General features: G+C 36.0%; 2 protein-coding genes across 12 annotated transcripts in view; both read right to left on the bottom strand.

Annotated features, from left to right (window-relative positions):
* Positions 1 to 14,033, bottom strand: part of si:dkey-1d7.3 (transmembrane protein 132D) — a 29,460-nt gene extending 15,427 nt beyond the window's left edge. Inside the window, exons 1-4 of one of the 4 annotated variants that reach the window (XM_048166928.1) lie at positions 13,510 to 14,033; positions 12,455 to 12,561; positions 8,513 to 9,386; positions 1,053 to 1,199 (exon numbers count right to left, since the gene is read on the bottom strand). In XM_048166928.1, the coding sequence (XP_048022885.1) occupies positions 1,053 to 1,199; positions 8,513 to 9,386; positions 12,455 to 12,497 (1,064 nt within the window). In that variant the 5' untranslated portion in view covers positions 12,498 to 12,561; positions 13,510 to 14,033. Of the gene's footprint in view, positions 1 to 1,052; positions 1,200 to 8,512; positions 9,387 to 12,454; positions 12,562 to 12,656; positions 13,468 to 13,509 lie in introns of those variants that run through there. The other 3 variants (XM_048166927.1, XM_048166929.1, XM_048166930.1) reach the window with 3 other exon arrangements.
* Positions 14,034 to 18,723: 4,690 nt separating this feature from the next.
* rimbp2a (RIMS binding protein 2a) overlaps positions 18,724 to 26,703 on the bottom strand; it is an 82,462-nt gene continuing 74,482 nt past the window's right edge. For all 8 annotated transcript variants that reach the window (XM_048166059.1, XM_048166064.1, XM_048166060.1 and 5 more), the window contains 5 exons: positions 26,508 to 26,676; positions 25,857 to 25,954; positions 23,427 to 23,498; positions 23,195 to 23,344; positions 18,724 to 21,494 (listed from right to left, as the gene is read on the bottom strand). In XM_048166059.1, the coding sequence (XP_048022016.1) occupies positions 21,306 to 21,494; positions 23,195 to 23,344; positions 23,427 to 23,498; positions 25,857 to 25,954; positions 26,508 to 26,676 (678 nt within the window). In that variant the 3' untranslated portion in view covers positions 18,724 to 21,305. The remainder of the gene's footprint in view (positions 21,495 to 23,194; positions 23,345 to 23,426; positions 23,499 to 25,856; positions 25,955 to 26,507; positions 26,677 to 26,703) is intronic.

Below are 26,703 nucleotides of genomic sequence, written 5' to 3'. Positions count from 1 at the left end.
CCAACTTAACGCAGTACACTAGATGACTTCAAAGATAACATGCATTGAATAAAAGCCACAAAACTCCCATTTAAATTCAATGGGGTCTTTAAAAATAGTGAGTGATATCACTTTTGATTCCTGTAAATCTGAAACCATCTTTGATAAATTTCAGGGCAGACGAAGATGTTCAATATTGACAAAAGAAAATTGTTTGTGTGCAGTGTATTACAAGATCCTAGCTATAGAACTATCGTACATGTATATACAGTACTATATAGTATAGTATGGTACGGTACATGATACACACTATAACCTGCAATAACAATGACAAGCTATTGCCATGGACACTGAACAAGAATCAGTGAGACCAAGAGAAATATGACACCCAGATGGAGGCTCTTATTAACAAGATGCCTGCAGTTCTCAAGACGCATTTGAATTGGATCCAAAAACACTCAAAACTCTTTATATGAAAACCAAGACAATTGCTCCCTGCTTAGATACACAGAGGTAATATGAACTCAGAGCTCATTCTTCTTAATAACAGTGGAGGAGTTGTACGTTTTCTGTGGTTACCAGTAGCTGAGGTGATGGAAAGATATCACATTTTTATGAAGTTATTTTCAGTCGCTTTCCACATGAATACCTACGTTACAGAATTGATGTGTGCCATTAATCATGAAATCACAATGTGGTGAGGTTTTCTCTAAAGATAAGTGTCTGTACAGGGTAAATGCGGTTAAACTGCACCTTTTTAACCAGAAAAAGATGGTTCTTAATTTTCATTCAAAATACCATCCTGCGAAAGGCGAACAGGTTGCCTGAACATCTGTTAGTACCTGAACAATGAGGGGGAAAGAAATTAGAAGAGTGGGGTTTTTTTTTGTCAAAAACTAATTTTGCAATCTGTCACTTAATTCTCACAGTTTCAGAGGAAACAGACCCCATCTGGCAATGTGCAAGGGCAGAAAAAGCTTTTCAGAGATGAAATGCCTTTGAAATGTAAGCTAGGGAGAGTCTGCGCTTGAGTGGTTTCTAAGAACGATGAGGGTGATGCAGCGAGGGCTTGCCTTTTGCCAGCAAATGTGCTTTTCTTCCGGCAGGACACAGAGATGGTTTGGGCGTCACTTCCTCTCCCAGGGTCCATAGTGATGTCCCACAGGTGTGTGTCGCTGGGTCTGGCTGTGTTGAATGACATGCCTTTTCTGGATGTGGCTCTGTGAGAAAGAACACACAAACATACAGATGACATCAATGGAAAGGTCTCAGCCTCAGGTGGACGCCTACAGTCTGCTTACTGAACACCTCAAGCATATTGCACACAAAAATGATAACAGCTGGCTGAAATAGTTAGTTGCAATCTTACTAGCTGGTGCTACACAATGCTATTTACACTAGCTCTGCCCACCAATGTCTGGCTGGACCACTCAAGCTCTAAAAAGGATGTGCAGAATTCAATGTCTTCAGTGGCGCAGCAGTAGCGAGTAAGGCTCACAGACATGGCTATTAATGCGATCGATGCGATTCGAATCCGCCTTTTGCCGAGCTCGCATTTATTTTAAATTAAAATGAAAAAAGTGGAAATAAACTACTAACAAGTGTTTAATAATATTAAAAGTGTTTATTGGGCAGAGTTAGGGGAAGGTGTAGGGAGGGGTTTTATTCTCCCAATAAGGCAGCATCCATTTAATAATTTTAATAAATATGATCATTTACACTCTATGATATTATTGCATCCTGTTAATGTACAAAAATACTGAGGTGCAAATAGTATCTGCCAATATAAAGTATAGATAGCACCTATTGCTACTATTTACTCTTATTGCAAAGAACTGATACTTTTACATGGTGTAAATAGAATCTATCGCTATTTTCACCTAGTAAATAGCATATCGCTAAGAAAATGCTACTATTGTCACTTAGTGTAAATAGCATATAGACTTAGTGCAAATAGCTGCTGCCTTTTTTTAAATGGAATTCATCCTGTGATGGCAAAGCTGAATTTTCAGCATCACTACTCCAGACTTCAGTGTCACATGATACTTTAGAAATCATTCTAATATGCTGATTTAATGCTCAAGAAATATTTCTTATTATTATCTATGTTAAAAACAGTTGTGCTGCTTAAAATTGTAATACTCAGTACTTAAAACCATATATGTTTCTGGAATCTTTGATGAACAGATTTGATGGGGAGTTAAAAAAAAACAGCATTTATTTAAAATAAAGTATTTTCTAACCTTATAAATGTCTTTACTGTCACTGTAAAAAAATTTTTTTAAAAAAATCATACTGACCTAAACTTTTGAACTGTAGTGTAATGAAGTCTTAAGGTCTCGATTTGCCAAAATTTTCCATAATTCTGAAGATTTAAAGAACTAAACACAATCTTGATGTCCATGAGCAGAAGTATATATTTGGCTTTGTTTTTTGTTTTTTAATGATATTTATGGACATAAATTCTGATATTATTTCAGTATCTACTACTTCAGATAAAACAGCATGTTAAAACAAACTGTGCTTGGCTGCTTTTCATACAAGTAAAAATAAAACTTTGCTTTTTAACTGTTTTTGTTAGTTTGTTTGTTTCTTAAGTAGAATACAACATAGTAATAACTCAGCAGGGGCCAGTTGCATAAACATAGCCGCTAAGTTGATACTGTGTCTTAAGAACTAGTTTGACCAACTAGCAATTAGTTAGGGCTAATCAGTCTTACTTTTCGGATTCAAATTAGATCAATCCTCCTTTATGTACCCGATTTAAAAAAAAAAAAAATATGACCCATCTTGGGAATACTAAAAGGCTCACACAGTAAACATTCATGTGTTACAATGAACATGTCCAGTACTAAATTAATGCATAATAGAGGGCATGTGTGTTAAAGATGCTGACCCGCACATCTCAAGCCCATCTGCACTGACATCCCTTTCCATTCAACCCGACTCATAGACACACACAAAAAATAAATAAATAAATAAACAAACAAATAACATGTACGAACACGTTAATGCTTGTCGAAGGAGATATAAATCCTCTAAGACCTGCTAACCATGGGTTGAGGTCAGCCAACATGGTTCTCAATTCCATGTTTCACTTGCCAGTTATAAATCTTGGCTCAATCTCTGTTGCAGAAAGCGCGATTGGACATTTAACAATGTAGTATTCATCAAGAGTGCAGAGTGAGTTTGCCACTCTGGAGAATTTAATCTCTCTGTCTCCTTTGGCTTGGGCCAACACAACCACATGTCCACCGTTCAGTTTACAGACAGAGCCAAATGCTTCTTTTCTCCTCCATTTTTTCCTGTATCTCTCCGCTTTATCCACCAGCCAGACAGTTCATCGGTCTCTTCTCTCCACTGATGGGACTTAGAGACCGTGGAATCTTGCCACGTGAGAATCTCCTAGACATGTGCTGGAGTCAGGCATCTCGGGAAGCGTGGCCAGAAAGGAAACAGGTCACGGTGGGAGAAGTAGAATGAGCGTGGCTGACAGCGTCGTGACACACTGAATTATCTTTCCTCAACCCCTCATCCATCTCTTTTTTTCCAGTTCATACCACACACTTCAATTCTGCCTCAAAAACAACAGATTGCCATGCAGCGGATCTCAAATGATTAATTAGCGATGTGCACAATAAGCCTGTGCATTAAAAGACAGATGCAGATATGCATTTTAATGATTATTACAGAATGTACAGTGCGATAAATACACATGTGATGGGCTTTTATCTGGTATTGAGCAGAAATATGATATCACTGCTTATATCAGTTCACGCCGCATGTAGATCTCTAGGATAGCACCAGTCTATCAAACCCTAGGACTCAAGGGAGAGGGATCAGAGTCTGTCTTGACCCATTTTGTATCGTCATCATCTTCAGTGCAGGCGTGCAATTTTTAGAGACAGATGATGCCCTCAGTTGGATAATCCAAACATTTTTAATTCCGGGGAAATGAAGAGAAACAATGTAAGCTTGAGAGGAAAATAAGAGTAAGGGAAAAAAAAAAAAAAGAAATAGCAAAACAGAGAGAGAGACAGAAAGAGAGAGAGTTCAGTTTTGGTCTGCCAGGGAAAGAAACACTGTATGCATGAGTGGCAAAAGAATTCAGTCAAATCTATAATGAGGATCTTGATGGAATAAATCTCTGACACAAAATCAAAGACAGACGAATATTGATGTGGGGCTGCATGGTGCTGCCTGCAGGATAGAAAACAGAATAGAATAGAATAGAATAGAATAGAATAGAATAGAATAGAATAGAATTCATCACATTAATAAATAATATTATATATGAATCAAAGAGAGATGAATATTGATGTGGGGCTGCATGGTGCTGCCTGCAGGATAGAAAACAGAATAGAATAGAATAGAATAGAATAGAATAGAATAGAATTCATCACATTAATAATATTATATATGAATCAAAGACAGATGAATATTGATGTGGGGCTGCATGGTGCTGCCTGCAGGATAGAAAACAGAATAGAATGGAATAGAATAGAATAGAATTGAATTCATCACATTAATAAATAATATTATATATTAATCAAAGACAGATGAATATTGATGTGGGGCTGCATGGTGCTGCCTGCAGGATAGAAAACAGAATAGAATAGAATAGAATAGAATAGAATAGAATAGAATAGAATTCATCACATTAATAAATAATAATATATATGAATCAAAGACAGATGAATATTGATGTGGGGCTGCATGGTGCTGCCTGCAGGATAGAAAACAGAATAGAATAGAATAGAATAGAATAGAATAGAATAGAAAAGAATTAATCACATTAATAAATAATATTATATATGAATCAAAGACAGATGAATATTGATGTGGGGCTGCATGGTGCTGCCTGCAGGATAGAAAACAGAATAGAATAGAATAGAATAGAATTCATCACATTAATAAATAATATTATATATGAATCAAAGAGAGATGAATATTGATGTGGGGCTGCATGGTGCTGCCTGCAGGATAGAAAACAGAATAGAACAGAACAGAACAGAATAGAATAGAATAGAATAGAATAGAATTCATCACATTAATAAATAATATTATATATGAATCAAAGACAGATGAATATTGATGTGGGGCTGCATGGTGCTGCCTGCAGGATAGAAAACAGAATAGAATGGAATAGAATAGAATAGAATAGAATTCATCACATTAATAAATAATATTATATATGAATCAAAGACAGATGAATATTGATGTGGGGCTGCATGGTGCTGCCTGCAGGATAGAAAACAGAATAGAATAGAATAGAATAGAATAGAAAAGAATTAATCACATTAATAAATAATATTATATATGAATCAAAGACAGATGAATATTGATGTGGGGCTGCATGGTGCTGCCTGCAGGATAGAAAACAGAATAGAATAGAATAGAATAGAATTCATCACATTAATAAATAATATTATATATGAATCAAAGAGAGATGAATATTGATGTGGGGCTGCATGGTGCTGCCTGCAGGATAGAAAACAGAATAGAACAGAACAGAATAGAATAGAATAGAATATAATAGAATAGAATAGAATTCATCACATTAATAAATAATATTATATATGAATCAAAGACAGATGAATATTGATGTGGGGCTGCATGGTGCTGCCTGCAGGATAGAAAACAGAATAGAATGGAATAGAATAGAATAGAATAGAATAGAATAGAATAGAATTCATCACATTAATAAATAATATTATATATGAAATGCAATGCTTAACAGATTCATAAATTAATATCTTTAGGTCATATCTATTCAAATATATGAATGCAACTTGAAACTTTATCTACATAAATGTACATTAATGATCTGTGTGTTAACCAGCAGAACAGAATCACCTAATTAATTTAGTAATTAATAAGAAACTTTATAATACAAATATTATCTAATGCTTAACAGAATAATAGTTTGTTAAAATATATAAATATTTCTAGGAATCATTTTTATTAAATGTGCATTAATAATCTGATAGAAGCAGAATAGAACCACATAATAATTTAATTAATGAAAAAAATAATGCATTGTTAATGCAAAAATACATTTTTAGAATACATAGAAAATAGAATAGAATAGTTTTGATAGAACAAACACTGTTCTAATAAACAACACTAATAAATGTTTGTATCCTGTGTATTATGTGTGGTGTAAAATAAATGTAAATAAAAGTTATTTTCAATATTTTGAAAAAACGTTTGTTGTATTAGAAACGTTTTTTGTGCTGCACAACACAATGCACTTCATAACTTGTGATGTCTGATGGGAGTTTGAGCTAGACCATGTAGTCCAGATAGAGTTGAAATAACTTTTGGTGAAAAGAGAGCAAATCTCTGAAGGGTTAAAGACTTCACTAATTTTCAATCAGCGTGTGGATTATCTATCATAACCTCAGGGGTCTGGACTCAATCTTGGAGAGAGTAGTGAAGTGGGGCAGAGATTTTTCCCTGGATAAAATCAATCTCTTCGGGATACCAACCTTCACCTCGCTTTACTGCTAACACTGAAAGTGAATGTCCATTTGAGCCAGGGCCGGGGGCAAAAATAAAGCCTATCAGAGCCGAGTGAAGAGCCGCAAGGATATTGGGGGCTCAGGTGGTATATGGGGCTCAGCTGCTGGTCAAATGTATATCTCAGACCAGAAGCAGGGTTTCTCAACTTTCCAAAATAATCAGAACAAATCAAGGGGAGATTTCACACTAGCACTTTTGGTGCACACCCGAGTTTGATTGACACCAGAGTTTGGTTCATTTGGATGATGTGAAAGCTGTTTTCCGAACACGAGTGAGCACCTGCAAACTGTACCCGAGTCTGCATCAAAAAGATTGGTCTGGGGTACGGTTCATGTGAACTCCGGTACAGTTTGCTGCCGATCATACTAAATCGTGGAAGTGAACCACTATTGATGACATATGATTCAATAAAACTGTGTTCACACTCACTTTCCTGACAAGCGCGACTGACTGCAAGCAGAGAGAATGTATATATAATTTCTGCTCGCCTTTGGCAGAAATGGACTCCCGTGTCCTATAGAAAATTTTCAGTACATTCGCGGCAGATAGATGCAAGTACCGTTATGTGCTGATGCTTTGACAAAACCAAAGGTTCAAAAACCAAAATATAAACATGAGGTGAGCAATGCTATAAATTTTGCCGCCTTCTCCTGCATCGTCATTACCATGCAACAGGGGTAAACAGCTGCTGCTTTGATGATGCAAACGCATCGTGGTTCGGACCCAAATGATGTATCGAATCAAGTGTGAAAGCACCCAAAGTCTCAAATCAGTCTAACCATATATAGAAATTAATTAAATAAAGAAATTTAATAAAGAAAATCAGCTTCTCTATTTTGTCTCTTGGCTTCCAATATAGGTCAGAATACATCTGACCTCATCAGTTCTTGTGGACATTTTTTCCCCACAGTTTCATTTGCCTTCAAAACAAATGCAAACAAACTTCTAATAAAAAAAAAAATAAAAAAAAAACAGCTTTGCCAATACAAGAAAGAACATTACCTTTGGTCCAAAAATGCCTATAAAAGCAATTTCACTCATTTATGCGTTCTTTCTCCATTGATGTGGGTTTAGACTTGAAAAAATTGATTGCACTGTGTGTTTTTGTACGATAGAGCTCTCGCTGTAATATGTTGACTTCTGCCCAAAGGACTCAAGTAGTTATTAGGTATTTGTTTTCTTGCTCCATTAAGTTGATGCATTATTTATGGGGAGAGGAGCCACACAAACAATGTAATGTTAAGAAATGAATGCAGCCAAATAATTTCCCCATTATTTTGCCATTTATGGAAGAGTGCCTTTGAAACTCCTCCAGTTGGAAAAGTGAATTGAGCCGGCACAAGGTTATTAGATTTCGGTAATCTGTATACTGAGTAGGACCGTTACGTTCTCTCTGCTATGAAGTGGCATGACTGTAGTGTTGCATACTGGTTAAATTTGAGCTAAGCTTCCTGAGCATTTGACACATTTGTTGGCTTTGTGCCACAGCTCTATTCCAAATGGGACATCCCAATCCCCTACGCAACTCCTCTTCATCTTATTTTGGCCTGACCAAAAGTCTCTTCCAGGAAAACAGTTGACATTTGTCGTGCCTTCTGAGAAAACCATATAATCCTGAACAGAGTAAATCCAATTTATTTACATTGCATTATGTGTGTGGATTTTTTCTTTTTGCAGAATTCCAGATAGCAGCAAGTCAACTGATTATAGCCTGAAAGACAGGTTAAATTAACCAGACACTTGTTTATGCCATATTTTGTAGTAAAGCAATCTTCTTTACTTTAAAATGCATGCACCCACTCTCATTTAAGGGATAGATCAACAAAAAATGAAAATGTTGCTTTGGACTCCACCGACTTCCACTGTACGGGCAAAGGCAAAAATAGTTCGAAATATCAAAAGAAGAAGGTAAGTCATACAGGCTTGCACCAACAAGAAGGTGAGTAAATTATTTTTGGGTAACTATCCCTTTAAGCAAAAATTGGCAAATAAGATGAAATCAACCTACCTGAGTATGAAATGTTCAACCGGTGATGTACTTGATAGGAACACGTAGAAAGTGGCGGTGTCTGTGGTCTTCAGTGGTTTCGAGGACGTCTGGATGATTACGGCTCCTCCGAGGCGCAAGCGCATAAACGTGGGGTTTCCTGGGGGTGATCGCAGGAGGTTTACAGTCCCAATCCTCTTCATGGAAGCTCCATAGATCTGCCGTCCCAGGTCACCATGCTGTGGTCCCCTTCTTATTTTGCTTTCTTGGGGGACACACTGTCCACTGGGACTAGGTCTGATCTGGTAGTAAAGTTCAGCAACATTTCCTCTTTGATCACCTCTCTGCTCCCAGCTCGACCTGCCACCTCCAGGGTTGAACCACGCTGGCTCAGGCTTCAGGTGCACCAAGCAGAAGCCACCATCTGCCGAGATGGAGCAGCTGTCCTTGACCTCCCTGGATTCCCAGAAGGCGTATGCTGTAACACAAACGTACCCTCCTTCATTCTGCTCCGGGATGTTTTGGATCGTCCCCTCGCTTATATCGTCCCTATTACCGGACAAATAAAACAACACATACAAGGCAGGTGTAGATGATCGTACTTGACGGGCCAGCATAAATGGTCGGATCCTAGGGCCAGTGTGGATCATATGCAGTGGTATAGACTGCTCCAAAGACATGGGACCATAGCTGACGTTGATTGTCGGCTGGCCATTCAGTCCAGTGAGGATGAAAGGTTGCCTTTGTGCCCGAAGGCTGGAGTTGTCCATTACATCCTGACTTCTCTCTCTGAGGAGAAGGTAGTCTGCATTGATGATTTGATAGTTCACACTTGGAAGAACAGCGAGAGGGAACAGGGAACTTGGATCATCTGACAATTCCACAACCTTCATTCCTTGAGGACACAATAAATCAAATTAGATTAGCATAACAGAAAGACCTACTTATGAATAACTAATGGCATTTTCCAGTAAATGTTGTACACATCACATGACCCTACCAGCCTCTAGAGTGCGTATTCAAATAATCGTTTTTTAACTGGTATTATTATGTCAGGGATCTGAATGGACATCAAGTGGCGACTCAACACCAACACCATAATTGTTTAACATACAACATGAATTTCGATGGTTTTACACTCTTGGCAGCCAATAATTATCTGCACAAAAACATACTTGGTTGGCAAAAAATCATGTTTACTTTATATCCATTGCATTTGAGGCCATGCTGGCTTAAAACTTTCATAGTTTTTTTTATGGTTTTATGATTTTAGAGGATGAGGGAAAATTACACAACCTGTCAATGTTGGCATGTGCCTAACTTAGACCAACTTGCAGCAAATTAAGTTTAATTGAACACACAATCGCAATAGGCAAAAAATAGATTGAATATTTTTCCACTCATTTCAAAAAAAAAAAAAAGCATATCTATTTTGCTATCATTGTTTTGTATGATTAATGTTATTTGCATTTGTCTTCCTATCCACAACTCTGAACAGATCTGAAATGCATTTTTGAATCACAACCCGCCGGCTGTGAATGACTGTTCTATAGGAATCTGTACTATTAAAACCGTTCATTCAAAAACGCTGTAAAAGCAAGGTTATTTTCACAGAATATTATGCTTGGTAAATATGCTATCAAAATGTTTTTTTATGTTTCTAGACAGCTATACCTCAGTGCTCTTGCAATTGCTACATTGCAGAGTTGTATTTCATGGAAGTCATTTGCTATATGGCGTTTCTTCCTCATTCAAAGTCAGAGTTAAAAAAAATAAGGATTGGTCTAAACCTGTCAGCAAAAACCTATCATTCCATTGCTGTTTGAACCTCTCCCCAATGTGCTAGTCTATAATCTTTTCAGAAAACATTTCCATAGATGTCAAGTCCACAAAATATTTTTTGCTACTTCAATAGCAAAAAACACAACATTTCCCCGCTTGGTGGTAGATGATTTGGAATAAAGCAACGCAGGGGGAGGCAAAAATAGTCAACATCACTCTGATCAGGTGTACTGTGTCCGGACAAGCATCTTGTCAAATCACTCATCTGGGAGAGATGCTTTAACCTTTACCTTCTGACAGGCTGCAAGGGCTTCACTGCCTTCTGATTGCTAAAGTGCAGCATTGAAAGCTGAAGTTTGATCTTGACATGCTGTGCGTTTTTTAAGGAGTTTGTCAAATGCTGGTCCGTGTTTCACATATGTGAATGTGATTGCTATTCCTAAAAGAAAATCCTTCTAGTGGAACAACAGCAATAATAAACACACAAATAACAACAAGAAATCAAAACAATTTGAGAAAACCTTGATTAAACCTTGTATTTTAATATACATTCTTCTGAAATAATTAACATATTGTGTTTACATTATATAGGGTATCTGACTGGAGGCTAGTGTTAACTATAACTGAGAAAAAATTCAGAGTTTCAGAATTTTTTTTGATTCATTTGATTTTTCACACTACGTTTTCTCTTAATCGGAGCATAGTTGAGCCAAACCATCTATCACAGGACAGGTCGTATCAAATAAACCTGATTTTGCAGTATTGCCATTATTGTTTTAAGCTCTAAAAGCTAGAAGAGCAAGACTGTGCAAAAAAAAAAAAAAAAAGAGTAACCAGATAGAGATACTTTTCTGGCCTCTAAATAAAAGCTTTTGTAGTTTTTACACACTGTTTTATCTGCTTGCATTTGAGCTTACACACCAGATACTGTATTTTTACCTGGAATACTTTTTAGTATAACGCAGATGCTGTAAATAGTGTTATAAAAAAACCCATGCACAACTCCCAGAATGACACCTGAAAGTATTCAACTTCCATTTTAAAAAAAAAAACATGTAAATAAGGGTAAAGCACTTAGCAGTGGCATTTAAGCATTATAAGACTGTATAGTTGTTAGAGCAGACCATTGGGATGAAAAAAAAACACTATATTGTATGAATTTATAGACAATCCCTCACTTCTGTCAGTTAGTAAGGTAGTCAAATCTACCTTCACTTATGTTTTAGGTATACAATAACAAATCTAACTGACATTGAAGTTCAGTAAAAAAATAAATAACAATTTCAGATTTAATTTCCAGTCTGTTAAACAGGTTACAGCTGTCTATCAACCTACTAATCCATGTGATAAATTGTCCTACTGGCACCCTATTGACTTGTATAGAAAAAATAGGAGTCGAATAAACAATATATTTGAATCTCATACTAGGAATCTCATGTGTGAAAGTGATGTTTCAAAGTAGGTTAATGGCTGAGCCCGAGGGGGAAAAGGGACTAGTGTCAGAGCAGTGTCTAAGAACATTAGGCCAAACATGACTGGGTTTGCACAGCTCAAACCAGGACTGAGCCTCTGCACTGATGACAAGCCTATTTGTCAGACACTCATTTCTAAATTGCTGCTTTTGGCATTACTCAAAAATCCACAGCACATCATTTTCAAATTATGAGCTTTCCAAGTAGGGTTTTATTCAATGTGAATCAAGACAATTCAAGAAAAATTCCCTGCTCTCTCAGACTTCAAAACAACTGAGATAAAGTTTGAATTCCATTATTAAATAATCCACTTAAAGTAATAACTAAGCAGCTATTTGCCTTCTGCAGTTAATTACATAAGCAAATTGTAATTAAATCTATTTATGCAAAGCAATATGTAACATTTATATTAATGTGCTCAGCTGATATATTAATGTGCTCAGCTTACTGAAGTGCACTTACAAAAAGTTACTACCAAAAAAGTTCACAACTCAGGTTACAATTTAAATATGCAAATAACTGATATTAATGCAAACTTTTTCAGAGGTCTTTCATACTCTGATTCTAAAATCATCCATGATAAATGAGAATACATGGCTATTTGAGGCTGAATAACTGCAATAAAATCCATCTCTACCTGAATAGCCTGATGCATGATATTATTCGAAATTATATAGAAATGCAAGAAATGACGATTGAGAGGTCTTACCTTCTGCACAGGATAGATAAAATGCTATAACCAACAACAACATTGTGCTCGTCTGCACAAATCAGTCCGAACTGGAGCCTAAATGACTTTATTCCTCTAATGCATTCCTAAGAAAAATAATAATAATAGTTAAAATAAAAAACAAAAAGGTAATGTGAGCTTTAAAACTATTTCCAAAATCAAGGAAAGAAAGTACACTCACATGACAGAAAGTAAAAACGGTAGACAAATCAGGCTCAAACTAGATCACTGATGAGTTTAGTTTAAAAGTAACAACAACAACAACAACAACAAAAAACATGTAAAAGTTAAAGCTTTGCGCTATATCGATTCACGCGCTGCTGTTTCTGGACCTCACTTTCATCTGAGTCTGAACGATTAGATGTCACGAGTGTAATCCTCAGCAAATGAACTACATGTGCGCTTTATGTTGTCTCAGTCTCTGCTGTCAGTGCTCTCTTCACTCTCGTGTGGACGGACAAGAAAAATCTTACTTAAAGGATGGTCCTTAAACGAGCGACAGGCAATTTAAATTATAAACCAGGATATGCACTGTTTACTTATTGTTAGGAATTAAGTGCATTAATATAAATATGTAAAAACTGTAAGTTGTATGGTCGCGTAATTAAATGTTCCAAGCATAAACTGTGGGGTATAAGAATGAAAATATGTAAATAATGTTTTATTACTTAAACTTTGTGCCCGGATGGTTGTTAGAGACGCACTTGCAGTATTGTGTAGCTTACAAACACTTCTGTCTCCTCAGAGGAGTGCTGTGGTGTAGCGCGCAAGCGTCCCCTGTTGATGGTCAAAGTAGTCGGAAGCTAAACAAAATAGTCTGGAAGTGGAAACACACTTAAGCTACGCAGAGGAAAACTGGACGTCACGTTCTTAATAAAGGCAAGCCAGCGCAAAAGTTCAAAAGTCTGATTTAAGTTGTTCATTAAAATAATTTGCTAGTTGCACTTTTGCAAAGTGTGGCGTGCGCGAGGCTAATTCACACGTGTTACTCCAGTGAAAGTCAATTAATGTATGCTGAACACACATAGGCCTACCTTAAGTTTTAACATTTCTATTGTTGTTGCCAGGCCCCAGAGGAAAGAAATACAGGCATAATGGAACACTGGAGCCTTAGCTGACATTTAACAGCAGCCTTGCCAATTTGTTACAAAATTTGTCAAGACTTTCTCATGGTTACTGCAACTTTTTATGATGTTTTACTATGAGGGGCTTAAATATAATCGACGTTTTTGCCAATTCATTTTAAACACACATAACTACACCGCCCTAGCATTATCACGTGACAATCGCGCTTTATCCATGACCACAGAGAAATGCCTGAACAGAATTTTAGAGATAGAAATTATCTTCAGCCCGTTATGAGAATTGACAAAAGTGTAAATACTGACGAGTCATACTTTGTTAGGCCTATAAATAGGCTAGTGTTCATATTTAGCTTTTTTATGAAAATTGAAATGTTTGAAGGTGATTCATAATTGTCTTGAAGGTTTTTTGAATCCAACATACAAAACCACTGCTGAGTAACTGTTTGACTCAAATGCTTAGTCACTGATGTATAGCCCTTGAGACAACTTACCTGTGTGACAACTATTTCTCATATAGTTTAGTCACATTTTGAAATATCTTCGGTAGAAGTCAATGCATCATTATGACATGTTAGGTTATATATTCCCCAAGAGATACTTTAGCTTTTCACTTTATATTCAGAGTCAGTGTGAATGAATAAACTCTCTGTGATTTCTGACTAAAGAAGATCTCACTAAAGGGAGCACCATCAATCTCCTGTCAGTCAGAACACACAGTATAACCTGTACCTTTGCTTCTCTGTAGTGCATTGATGACGTCTTTCGCCAGTATGAAGCACGATTTTATGTCCTGCTCTTTGATAAGTGCCACACATTCCTCTGCAAGGACACACCAACCGTTAATACAAAGAATAAATCAAAGGGCAGCCCATGCCAAATACTGTGTAAGAGCTGGTTTGTTTTAAAAGTTACCATCTTGTGCAAAGGTAAAGGGTTATGCAATGCATATTATGCATTTAGCTTATGAATTTCATCTGGATTTGAATCAATTCAGCTACTAGCAGATCCCTCCAATTGCGACGCCTATGCTGGAGTGCTTTTGAAAATGAATTTTCCCCCATGGCCCAGTTTACATACTATTATCATATCAGTCCCATCTGCTCAGATGTCCAGATGTTAGCAGTGCGAGACAGACCACAGCCGTGATACTCAAAGGTGAACAACAGCTTAGTAGCAATAATATGAAATGGTGGTCAGCAAACTGACCTGCCACTGAGTTTGACCTATTTTGACGACCTATTCCATTAAGAATTTTGTCCTTTGTGAACAAAGCGCATCGGCTGCACTACAATTTACTTGAGCTTTTTATCTTGATGAGGATCGTGTGATGATAGGTTGCCACAGTAACACAGAATGACAGTAAACCTACTTAGAGAATGAAATATACCACAATGACCACATGTATCTCAATCTCACCAACCCCATGACTGACTTCATGTCGCAAAATGATTATACCACCCTTCACACATACATCAAATTCCGGGATGTCACCGCCAACACTGAAAAAAAGTGTGTTGAATTTACATGATTTAACAGTGTACATCAGTCCCACATGAATCTATTAAACTACACAAATATAGTTCATGTAACTTAAACATGATGAAATTAAGTAATTTTTAAGTTATCCAATTAAGTAGTCTCAAAGTAAATTTTGTGAGGTTCTCTGAAATGATTCATTCATTGAAATCATTCATCCATCCATCCATCCATCCATCCAATATCTTCTTTTATTCTGTTCAGTTTCATATGTGTTATGTAACTGAATCATTGTACTGTACTAGGTAGTCAACAGCCTATTAGCTAACAATAGCGCACACACTAGCATGTTAAATGTTAACTTTCGGCACAAAGCAGCAATTGAATGTGAAGTGCCAGTCCACAGCCTAAGCAAATGCTCCACTCTGCTCCACAATGGTAACCCAGTGAAATTTAAGACATTCTAATAATAATATAAGCAAACACTGAATACTATTAAACCTTATCAAGCGTTCCCCTGTTTTCATCTTACTGCAAAACACATAAAATAACATCTAATTTCAACATTTTCTCTCTTGATCCAGCCATATGCAATACATGCTGGGAACTAACAAACACTGCCTAGTTTCAGTTACTGCAACAAAATTCATTCATGTAATTCCAACTCAAACGGATTAAGTAAACTTCAATATTAGATATATTTAAGTGGACTGAACACAATGAAATTAAGTTAGGACAAAATGTGTAGGAATTGTGTTGCTTTAGCTCATTTTAATTAGGTAATCTGAACAAGCAGCAAAAATAATTTTTTATAAAATGCTGTATGATAAGAAAACTTGCACTTTTTACATTAATATTATTCGCTAGACAGATGAGGACAGAATCTGGTAAAACGGCTGTTCTGCCTCTTTAAGAAAAAGAAAAGGTTGCATATTTCAGTGCGATACTAAGCTGACAATTGTTAAAAATTATCACCCAAATTTCAGGAAAAAAAGAGTTAAAGTCATAAAACAACAAATGTATCACTTTGAGCAAACAAAGGCATAGGCGTCCGTCAATTGGAGTGGTGGGAACCTTTGGAAAAGTAGAAACAGAGAGTATGGGAGCCTCAGTCAAAACCTTTGTGACACTGATCTATGGATAAAGTTGAGCTGAGGCGCTCTCTCGCTCAATGTGAGCTGAATTTCTATGCAGGTGATGAATGAATGCGCTCTGCAGTGCGTGTCGTGGATGTATATCACTCTGCTCCCTACAGGATGGAGAGATAAGTTACTGCTAACCTGCAATGTCGTTGTACACCTTCCCTCAGGAAGGGGTCGTGAGCGTGGCTCGCTTCCATTACACGGACACTTTTTGATTGCTGTAAATGTGCTGAAAGTTATTCTAGTTTTGTAAAAGGTCAGCCTTGCAATTTCCCGCTCAGATCTTAGGTGGCATGTCATGAGGAAGCTGTCTTCCTTCCAAGTGGAGCTGTAGTGAACATTAATTGCAAACACAGCCTCAAGCACTGCTTTAGTGTACCTCAGTGAACAGTGTAGTCTCAGCATGGGCACTGTGGTTCATACAAGGAGACTCTCCCATCACAGACAACTCAGTCAAATAATATTCATGAAGAGGATGAAAAATGTGCACCATTGTGTCCAACCCTGACCCATCCGACGAGTTACCTGCTATTGAACACACCTCTGTCATTCAGGGGTCAGTAAGACACTGCTCTCTGAAAAGGAGCTGCTTTACAGCCTATGAAATATTCACGAAAAAGCAGCAGGAAGATGAATGGGTGCACATGTCCCCGCTCAGGGCCCTTGTTAAAAGAAGGCGTTGATCGAGAGGTCAAAGCCGGAGAGAATTTTAAACATCCATTGGCCCAGGGCCCCCCGGGATCATTACAGCTCACTCCTGAATGGAAGGAGAGCCGAGCCAAGAGCAAGAGAAGCCTAGCGCGGTGATATACGAGCATAATCATTTCTCGCTCTCCTCCTTTTTTTCTCTAGGCAGGGCTGGCCCGCACTTCATCCACTTGCATTACGGAACAGCCTATTCCGCTGAAACCTCTGCAGTAGGCTCAAGCACTTTCCTTTCCTCTCAAGGGTTTTAGTTCACCTAAAAATTAGAGTTCTGTCATTATTTTTTCACCCTCATATTGTTTCCAAACCTCAAAGAAGTTATTTTAAGTAGAAATATAAAAATGATTGCTGTATAACAAAAGTTTAATTCACCAAAAATAAAATCGCCATAGGATAAAATGGACATAGATTAATGTTATTATTATTTTTAGATTATTTATATTTTATTTAAGACAAATCATATGGACTGCTTTTGCAGTGTTTTTATTATTTATTATATTATTGTTATTTTATTTTTTGCTTGGTGCTTGACAGACTCTGCTGATCTCTATGAACTGTCGCTGTATGGAAAAAGCAGCAATATTTTTCAAAAAATATCTACTTTTGTGTTCCATGGTATAAAAGAACAGCATACAATTTTGGATTGATGAATTTCTTTAACTCACCATGTTTGTTAACTAAGAGCATTGAATTTTTAAGCATTACAGTGTTGAGTAACACCAGCCTGATGCTAAGAAGAAGGATGACACCTTAGAAGTGGATAAACTAGATAATTATAATGTAAGAATGTGCAGTTCTATTCTACAGTATGTACAAATAAATCACCAATTCTGGTGCCTGGTTGGAACCCATCATTAAAGGGTTAGTTCACCCAAAAATGAAAATAATGTCATTTATTACTCACCCTCATGTCGTTCTACAGCCATAAGACCTTCATTCATCTTCAGAACACAAATTAAAATATTGTTGATGAAATCCGATGGCTCAGTGAGGCCTCCATTGAGAGCAAAGCCATTCAAACTCTCAAGGTCCATTAAGGTACTTAAAACATATTTGAAACAGTTCATGTGAGTTCAGTTGTTATATCTTAATATTATAAAGCGACAAGAATATCTTTTGTGTGCCAAAAAAACAAAATAAAGACTTTTCAACAATATCTACATGGGCCAATTTCAAAACACTGCTTCAGAGCTTTACGAATTGAATGAGTGAATCGGAGCGCCAAAGTCACGTGATTCGCTAGATAGGAGATCCGATTCACTGAAACAAAAGATTCATAAAGCTCAGAAGCTTCATGAAGCAGTGTTTTGAAATCGGCCCATATAGATATTGTTGAAAAGTCGTTATTTTGTTTTTGTTTTTTTGGCGCACAAAAAGTATTCTTGTCACTTTATAATATTAAGGTAGAACCACTGAACAACTCACATGAACTGTTTCAAATATGTTTTTAGTACCTTTATGGACTTTGAGAGTTTGAAAGGCATCGCACTGAGCCATTGGATTTCAACAATATCTTCATTTGTGTTCTGAAGATGAATGAAGGTCTTACAGGTGTAGAACGACATGAGGGTGAGTAATAAATGATATTATTTTAATTTTGGGGTGAACTAACCCTTGAAGTGTGATAAATGCAGCTCTCGGGTGTTGATAGAGTTGAGAAAAGTGCAACCTTCACCCAAAAACACAGAAATATTAATTTACTCACCTTACCCATGACGCTTGATGGGAAGTACTGAGATATTGAGGTCACTGCTGCCATCTACTGGGTTGTTTCTGTATTAATTGTGATGTTTGCTGTTGAGAAACATGCTATGTGATTTGCCATGAAAAGTTCAAGTCCGACCTTGAAAAATATCACATTTATTTTCATAGAAAATGTATATTTTACACAATTCTACACATGCACATCCACACAATAGTCCATATCAGTAAATATAGACCAACAAGTTCTTTTTTCTCTTTAATTCACAGAGCGAACACAGATTTGCAGACTTGAGCATCTTTTCTTGAAGACACCATGGATAACACTTACTTACACTGTTGAATATTAAATTTTAAAGCACTAAAAAAAGTCTGTAAATTAAGTATAAACATTTATAAATTATCTACAAATGGAGTACAAAAGAGTAACCGTGAAATTAACACTTACATCATCCAGTCACAAGCGAACACTCGGGATTCATGATAATAATAGAGATATTTCTGTAAATGAAAATATATGTAATCTCTTTTATTTCTTTTTCTTTTGGCAAAATGATGTTGCAAGCTATACAGGCAGCTGAACATTTCATACATTCCTTTTTGGCTATCCAACCTTTTTTTTTTTTTTTTTTTTTAATTAATTAATTAGAACCTTCCATGTTTTTCTTCTACAAGAAATAAACTTCATTCACCCCAAAAGAATGTCATATATATATATTAAATTAAAATGCTTAAATACATTTAGGATAATCTTTTTTAAAGATTAAAAAATTATCTTTTTTTTTTTTTTTTTTTTTCAAACACAGTATTTACCCTGGATCAAACCATTCGAGAGTGCAATCCAAACCCAACTGGCCACATTATTGTGAGATTACACCAGATGTTGGCTCAACTACTTCACATTTCCAGTTGCGAGGGCAAGATGTTTCATGGTAATGCAAGAGAATTTGCCCTTAATGTAAACTACTAGATTATAGCTTGAGACAACTGAGCCATCATAGGTAGTTTTTCCTGAGGGTATTCAACCTGTATTTTGGTAGCAGAGAATATGTATTATATGGTCCTCAAGCAAAGAGACTATCACAGAAGGTTTGTGTCTACCATTGCAAGAAAAGACCTCAGGAAAAACAGCCAATGATAACAGCAGCAAGGATATGTCATTTAGGCCTATAGATGATGTTCTCGTGACCAGTCCAACCCATTTGTGTAAACCAGTGTTAAAGAGATAGTTCACCCAAAAATGAAATTCGTCATCATTTACTCAACCTCATGTTGTTTTTGAAGAATGTTGTTAACCAAACAGTTTTGGTTACTAACGACCAAAAAAAAAAAAAAAAGCAAGTCATACAGTATTTAGAATGAGTAAACAATCACAGATTTTTTGGGTGAAAATCCTTTTAAGGGTCATTCACACAGAACGCATTTAAGATTGAATGAATGAATGAATGAATGAATGAATGAATGAGTGAGTGAATGAATGAATGAATGAATGAATGAATGAATGAATGAATGAATGAATGGTTTCGCGAGACGCAAGCATCTTTTAACCTGACTCATTAGCCAACACTGATAAAATACGTTCAATTTAACATGTAACCTTCAACGATTAAACCATCACAAAAACTAGTTCTGTGTGAACTGGCCCTCAGAAAGTGGAATTTAAGGAGACACCAAGACACCATCTTTGCTTCTTGAGAAGGCGACACCACCCTTATTGACTTTAGAAAGGAACAGGAAACAACTTGTAATTAGCAGCACGTCACATTATCACAAAAGTTTATAACAACATTTGTCCCTTTTCAGTTTAAGGGATTGCACGAACATGGATGCAGAGGACACACACACCCACACACACACACACGAGCCATTCACCAAAACACACACCGATTGTGCGATTTGAAAGGCAAACACAGAAACGTTCCATATTTTTATAACTTCAGAGTCATTCTCGGTCGCGATAAACACAGATAGGGGGACTTTAAAGCAAGCAAAAGGGAGAATACTTGGCAAAGACTGATGTATGGAGACATCAGATGTTAGTAATATACTGTACTGAGTTTAGATGAAGGCCACAGCAATGTTTAAAAGGGTTTGCTCTTAGACTGTCAGTATTTCATTTTTGCACATTGCCTACAGTATCTTTCTAAAAATGCTTTTAAATGGAAACGTTATTTTCTTGTGGTCCTTTTTGTGTTTCTGACTAAAGCACTTGATATGGTCTGGAGCATTTACTGAAATTTGACTGAAAATGTCAGGCCATATTTGAAGTGCTTTTTGAACCGTTTTTATCACCAAATGCTATACCAAACATTAAAATCTATGAGATTAAATATTTCGTTCAAAATCCAGCACTTTAATTTGAAAAATGGAAATAGCAATGAAAGTAATTCCTTAAATATTTATATCGTCTTTGTCCTCTACATCACAGTATGGATAGATGCTTTCATTCTGACAGCCAATTAGCAAGCTCACTGACATATGAGTGACATCTTTATATATGTCATTCCTTTTCATATGGATATTAGATCTATTTTATAATGTGTACGTGGCATGTTAATGTGAAAGCCGTTTTTTTTTTTTTTTTATAATTATTTTTTTATTTGTTTTTTGTGAAAATCACCATAGCCTTTACTGACACATTGGGGGATTGGAGGTTTCCCTTTTGAGATAGAAATCTGTATGCTGTTGTAGCCATATGAATTTGAAATCAAACTCATACTTTTACTTTGAGAACTTTTTTAACAGTTTCTTTCCTTTAGAGAGCAGACCTTTTTTCTTTTTAGATGCCAGGTCTCGTGGACCCCTGGCAGGGCTCAGCGGCCTGACTGGGCCAACAGGAAGCAAAGGACGCACAGTGGGAGAGGCGGGTCTTCCGGGGGCCGGGGCCGGCACTGTACTTTCCACAGGCACCTAATGAAACATCCACGGGGAAGGGAAAATTGTGGGATATTACACAGCAAGCCTAACTTTTGCCTTATCATCTGCCTTCTTCGTAGTAAGAGTCCAGCTCAGGCTCTGAGTTTTAAAACAAATTATTTATATGTGCCAAGAAAGTAAGAGCAAAAATGATATTACTACTACTCACAGATTGGAACTCTAGAGAAAAGGCAGATAATATGGCTGGTTCCTGAATTAACTCTTACATTTTTTTTCTTGCCTGCTAATAAAGATAAGAAGTTAATTTCTGTTTGAATTGTTATTAGAAACCTCTAAAAGTCAGGGAAACTTATATATATTCTATTAAAACATCAAAATAGACAGACCTAACAGAACGAGGACTGCACACATCACAGAAACCAACTGCAGATACCATACAAGTCTAATGCACTGGCATATTAAGCAGAAAAATATGTTTCTGAAGATAGAAAATGGAAAATTTGAAAAATAAATAGAATCATCTGAATAAGTTAACATTATTAAGCAGATATACCTGAAACAAACCTTATGTTTAGATAAATAAATCAACTTGTTTATGTGCTACACACACACACACACATATATATATATATATATATATATATATATATATATATATATATATATATAAAATAGGAAACCTATATATTCCTATATATAATAGGAAACCCCAATTAGAAAATTTAGCCATAAAAATCTGGATAAAATCCCTTGCATGAGACTGATCACTGGTATCGCCAGTTGCTCAACTTACCTAGCAAGACCAAAGTCTGCTAGGGTGGGAAATGAACAATATTCCTCAGCTATTTTCTTTTAGGCAAAGCCGGTGGGAAAAAGGAAATTAGAATGCAGCGACATCATAAAAAAAAAAATCAAAACATCAATTATGAGGAGAAAAAAAACAACAACACCACGTACACATAAATGAACATAGGATGTCCACTAAATGTCCACTAGCAAAAATACATATTTGTCTCAGTTTTTCCATTTATTTTGATTTATTGTAATTACATCATGACTGTTATCATGTTTAGTCTCTCTGGAAGAGATGAGATGAGTAATATTTATATGTTCTGCTAGTTCATATGATCTGAAAAATAGAGTTTTTTTGACAATGTGCAATATACAAAAAGAAACAAAGCCTCCTCAAAGAAATACAACATTTCGGGGTAATGTACTTTACTTTTATATAAAAGCTACAGGTCTGTTCTGGAAAAAACAGGCATGCGTCGACTACGTGAGTTTCCAAATCAGTCTTTTAACAGGGTCATAAATCACGAGCCACGGACCCTATATATGGACTTCACAAAGCACTTTGACTAATGCAAACAGCTTCACTTAAGTAGGGATTTGTGTTTCAGTGCAAAGATGCTTTATGCTTTATTCATAGTCCGGTGCAGGAATGGAATTTGGCCTTTTCCACAGTCCTCGGGCGATGCTCTACGAACATTCGCTCTCTTAAAAGAGTCACGTTCATACCTGTCTCTCTATGCTCTCTCAAAAAAGGCTCTGTTTGCAGTGGGCTTTGCTTCTCCCTTTCCTAGAGCAAGAAAGGTTGGACTGGAAACCACCACCACGGTCACATAACGAAAAAACAAACAAGCACAAGAAAACACAGAGACGGCGAGTGGACCGAAACTCAAACGGAGGATGAATGGACACAGGGCCTAGCGCTGAGAACGGCGATGGTGTACCCGTTTGGCTTCTGGGCGTGGAGCCGGTACCGGATTGGGCTCGTCCTGACCTTGCTGGGAAGGAGTGTCTGTCAGATAGACCTCCACGTCATCAGGCACTTCTTCGAGAAAGTTGGATGGAACCAAGCCCCGATGTCCATTCAGCTCACCCTGAGAGTGGAAAAAAAAAGCATACGATGCCACAGACTCTGAATAAAACAACCTGAGTGGTCAGCGCAACAATAATACTTACGTAATAGAAGCCATCTTCATCTATATCCCCAAAAACAGCAATGATGTCACCAGCACAGAACGTCAGTTCAGCCTGACACAGAAAGCACATGATCAGCGACTATTCACAAATGCGTATTCAGCAGATTGAAAACCTGACTGTATATATATATATATATATATATATATATATATATATAAATAAATAAATATAATGACCATTTATAATTATTTCTCAGTCTCTTTATTAGAAAATAAACTGAAAATACAGTAAATTTGTATGCAGTTTAAAAAAAAACAAAAACAAAAAAACAGAAAAAACAGCTTTTATAGGCTAAAGTGGCATGTATTTAGTGGCCTCCCCTTACACTTGAGCAATAGGAACCTGGCTCTCTTATACCTAAATGGAACGGAAAAGGACTGGAAGGCCAAGAAAACTTTCAAAATCTGATGAAAAGTTTCTCTCAGTTTCTTTTTGCTTTCTTTTTTCTTTTCTCTCTTTTTTTGCCAGCTTCTATGGCTATATTCTATATTCATATTTAATTAAAAAAAACTAAAGATGTTTAAGATTCATTTTTCCTAAAAACCTTAAAACTAAATTCAGATTTACTTGGGTAAAAACCTCTTCAAAAGAATCAACAGAATAAAACAATTGTCTTAAAAGGGTAGAAGTGTTACAGTCCAGTAAAATGTTTAATTTACAGTGGATTCAGGCAAGGTGGACACTTTGGATAGTTTTCTCCTGAAAGTAAAAATGTATGTGTTAGTCTATCCGGCATCCTGTATAAACAACTTGATCCCAGCTATTATTGAAAGGGAATATATGTTTTGTTCCAACATCCGGATTTAATTCATGTAATTTGTTTAAGCACTGATCCCATTTCAATTGCCATTTGTTTTTGGTGTATGGATTTAAAGCTGTTTTCAGGTCTGTAAACATTTATACAGTGTATTGTAGCAACTCATAATGTAATAACTGCACATAATGTAATAAGTATTACATTATTATTGTAATACAATGTTCATAATGTAATAATTTTCTCAAAACTTAATAAAATCTTGAGGTCATAATGTAATAACAATTTTTACATTATGAGAAAATGTAAATGTAAAAATGTAAATTATGAACTCACCAAAAACATGAGCTTTTAAAACATAAAATAAATAGTATTCCCTGCAGTAAATTTAAAAAACGTCTTAACCTGCCTACAAAATCCACCAGATTACTGATACTACTACTACTACTGTAGTGTGGGTGTGAGTGTGTGTGTGTGTTGCATTTCGCAGGTAGTTTAAGACTGGATTTAGATTTTTAAAAATGCACTGCAAGGGAATACTAATGTTTTTTTATGTTTTAAAAGCTATTACAATTATGAATATATGACATGTTTTTGATTAGTTTAAAATGTAATACATTTCTCATAATGTAAAATTGTTATTACATTATGAGCTCAAGATTTTATTATGATTTGAGAAAATTATTACATTATGAACATTTTATTACAATAATAATGTAATACTTATTACATTATGTGCAGTTTTTACATTATGTGCAGTTGTTACATTATGAGTTGCTACAGGGTATAGAACATTTTACTGGTTCTTTAGATAATGCTTCTTTGGCAACATTGTCTGCTTGCTTATTACCAGAGATTCCTGAGGGGCCAGGTACCCAGCAGAAAATAATATTAAAATGCTGCGATTCAAAAGATGACAATTTATTTAAAATCTTAACAATAGTTGGGTGATCAGTTTTTAATCAAGGAATGATTTTGAATCAGTTATTATTAAAAAATTCTGTTGTGAAGAAGTTTCAATGAACTCCAATGCCAATAATAGAGCGTTTGCCTCTGCAGTGAACATTGAACTTTGTTTGGTCAGGGATACATAAACCCCGACATAGTTGCTTAGTTGCAAAACCTGCTGCCAATTGATTTCCATATTAAATCCATCTGTATATATTGGGGTATGCTGTGGGAATGATTCTCTTATGTCAAGAAATTGCTGCTGATATTCATTTGGATGAGTTTTTGATTTTTGGTTTCTTGCTAAACCCAGATGAATTTTGGATTTCTGATTTTTGCTTAAAGAAACAATTTTGTTCAGCATTTTTTTTTTGTGTACATCATGTTTTTTCTGTTTGTATCGTAATAAAGAGACTGAAAAATAACTATGGATGGTCATTAAAACAAGTGCCTAAGTGACATCTGAAATTTTCTTTTAAAATTAGTGTTTTCATCAGGCCCCTATGTTTAGGTTGTTAAGTGAAATAACTGAACATAAACACAGGAGCCTGATAAAAATAATAATTTTAGAAAAAAATTTCAGATGTCACTTAGAGGTTTTTTCAATGGAACTCTTCATAAATACATACATATATAGGAGATATATATATATATATATATATATATATATATATATATATATATATATATAGGAATGTGTTTAACACCTCTACATCCACATTTGGGGAGCTCTCTCTGGGGTCGTAGTCATATAGGGCAACCATTCTTCTTGTGGCCACTGGGTGGCGACCTCTCCTATTTTGTTCTGTTGGAGTTAGTTAGAACAGTTAGAATGTTCTGCACTGATGACCATAAAAAGGTAGCCATGTATTCTAACAAAGTAAAAAAAAAAAAAAAAAAAAAAATTTGCAAGCAACATATCAAGTTTGGGGTCAGTAAGATGTACATGTATAGTAGATGAAAACATGAATACTTTTAACGCCAGTTCACACCAAGTACAATAACTATAAAGATGACTATCCTTCTTTAAAAAGCTCACGCATGTAAAGTGGCAAATGACAATGTTATTGTAAACTGGTGGGTGCAATAATTCAGTTATCATTATAGTTATCATTCTTAGTGTGAACAAGACTTTAATCAGCAAGAATGCATTAAGTTCAACTAACATGACAGTAAATTCTATTTCAAATAATACTGTATTTTTGATCAAATAAAAGCAGCATTGGTCAGCATAGGAGAGTTCTTTTAAAAACATTACAAAATCTTATTAAATCTAACCTGTTGATCAGTAGTGTGTAACAATAAGTTTGCAAATCTTTATTATAAGTTTAGGCAACTGTGACATAGAAAACACCAACCGATTCTGTCCACAGGGGTATTGAGAGGGAGAAATCCTTGTTTCATGAGCTGCTCCATGGTCTCATCATCCTCAGCACGGATTTCCGACACCATGTTACAGGGAATAAGTCCAGTCCTGCCTCGGATCTCCCCACGATAAAAGCCATCATTATCCTTATCACCATACACCTTAGACACACAGACAGAGGGATGCTG

This window comes from Megalobrama amblycephala, linkage group LG18, assembly GCF_018812025.1.
Source record: "Megalobrama amblycephala isolate DHTTF-2021 linkage group LG18, ASM1881202v1, whole genome shotgun sequence".
Taxonomy (NCBI): domain Eukaryota; kingdom Metazoa; phylum Chordata; class Actinopteri; order Cypriniformes; family Xenocyprididae; genus Megalobrama; species Megalobrama amblycephala.
The sequence above is the reverse complement of the archived record's forward strand: the minus strand, read 5'-3'. Positions and strand labels throughout refer to the sequence as shown.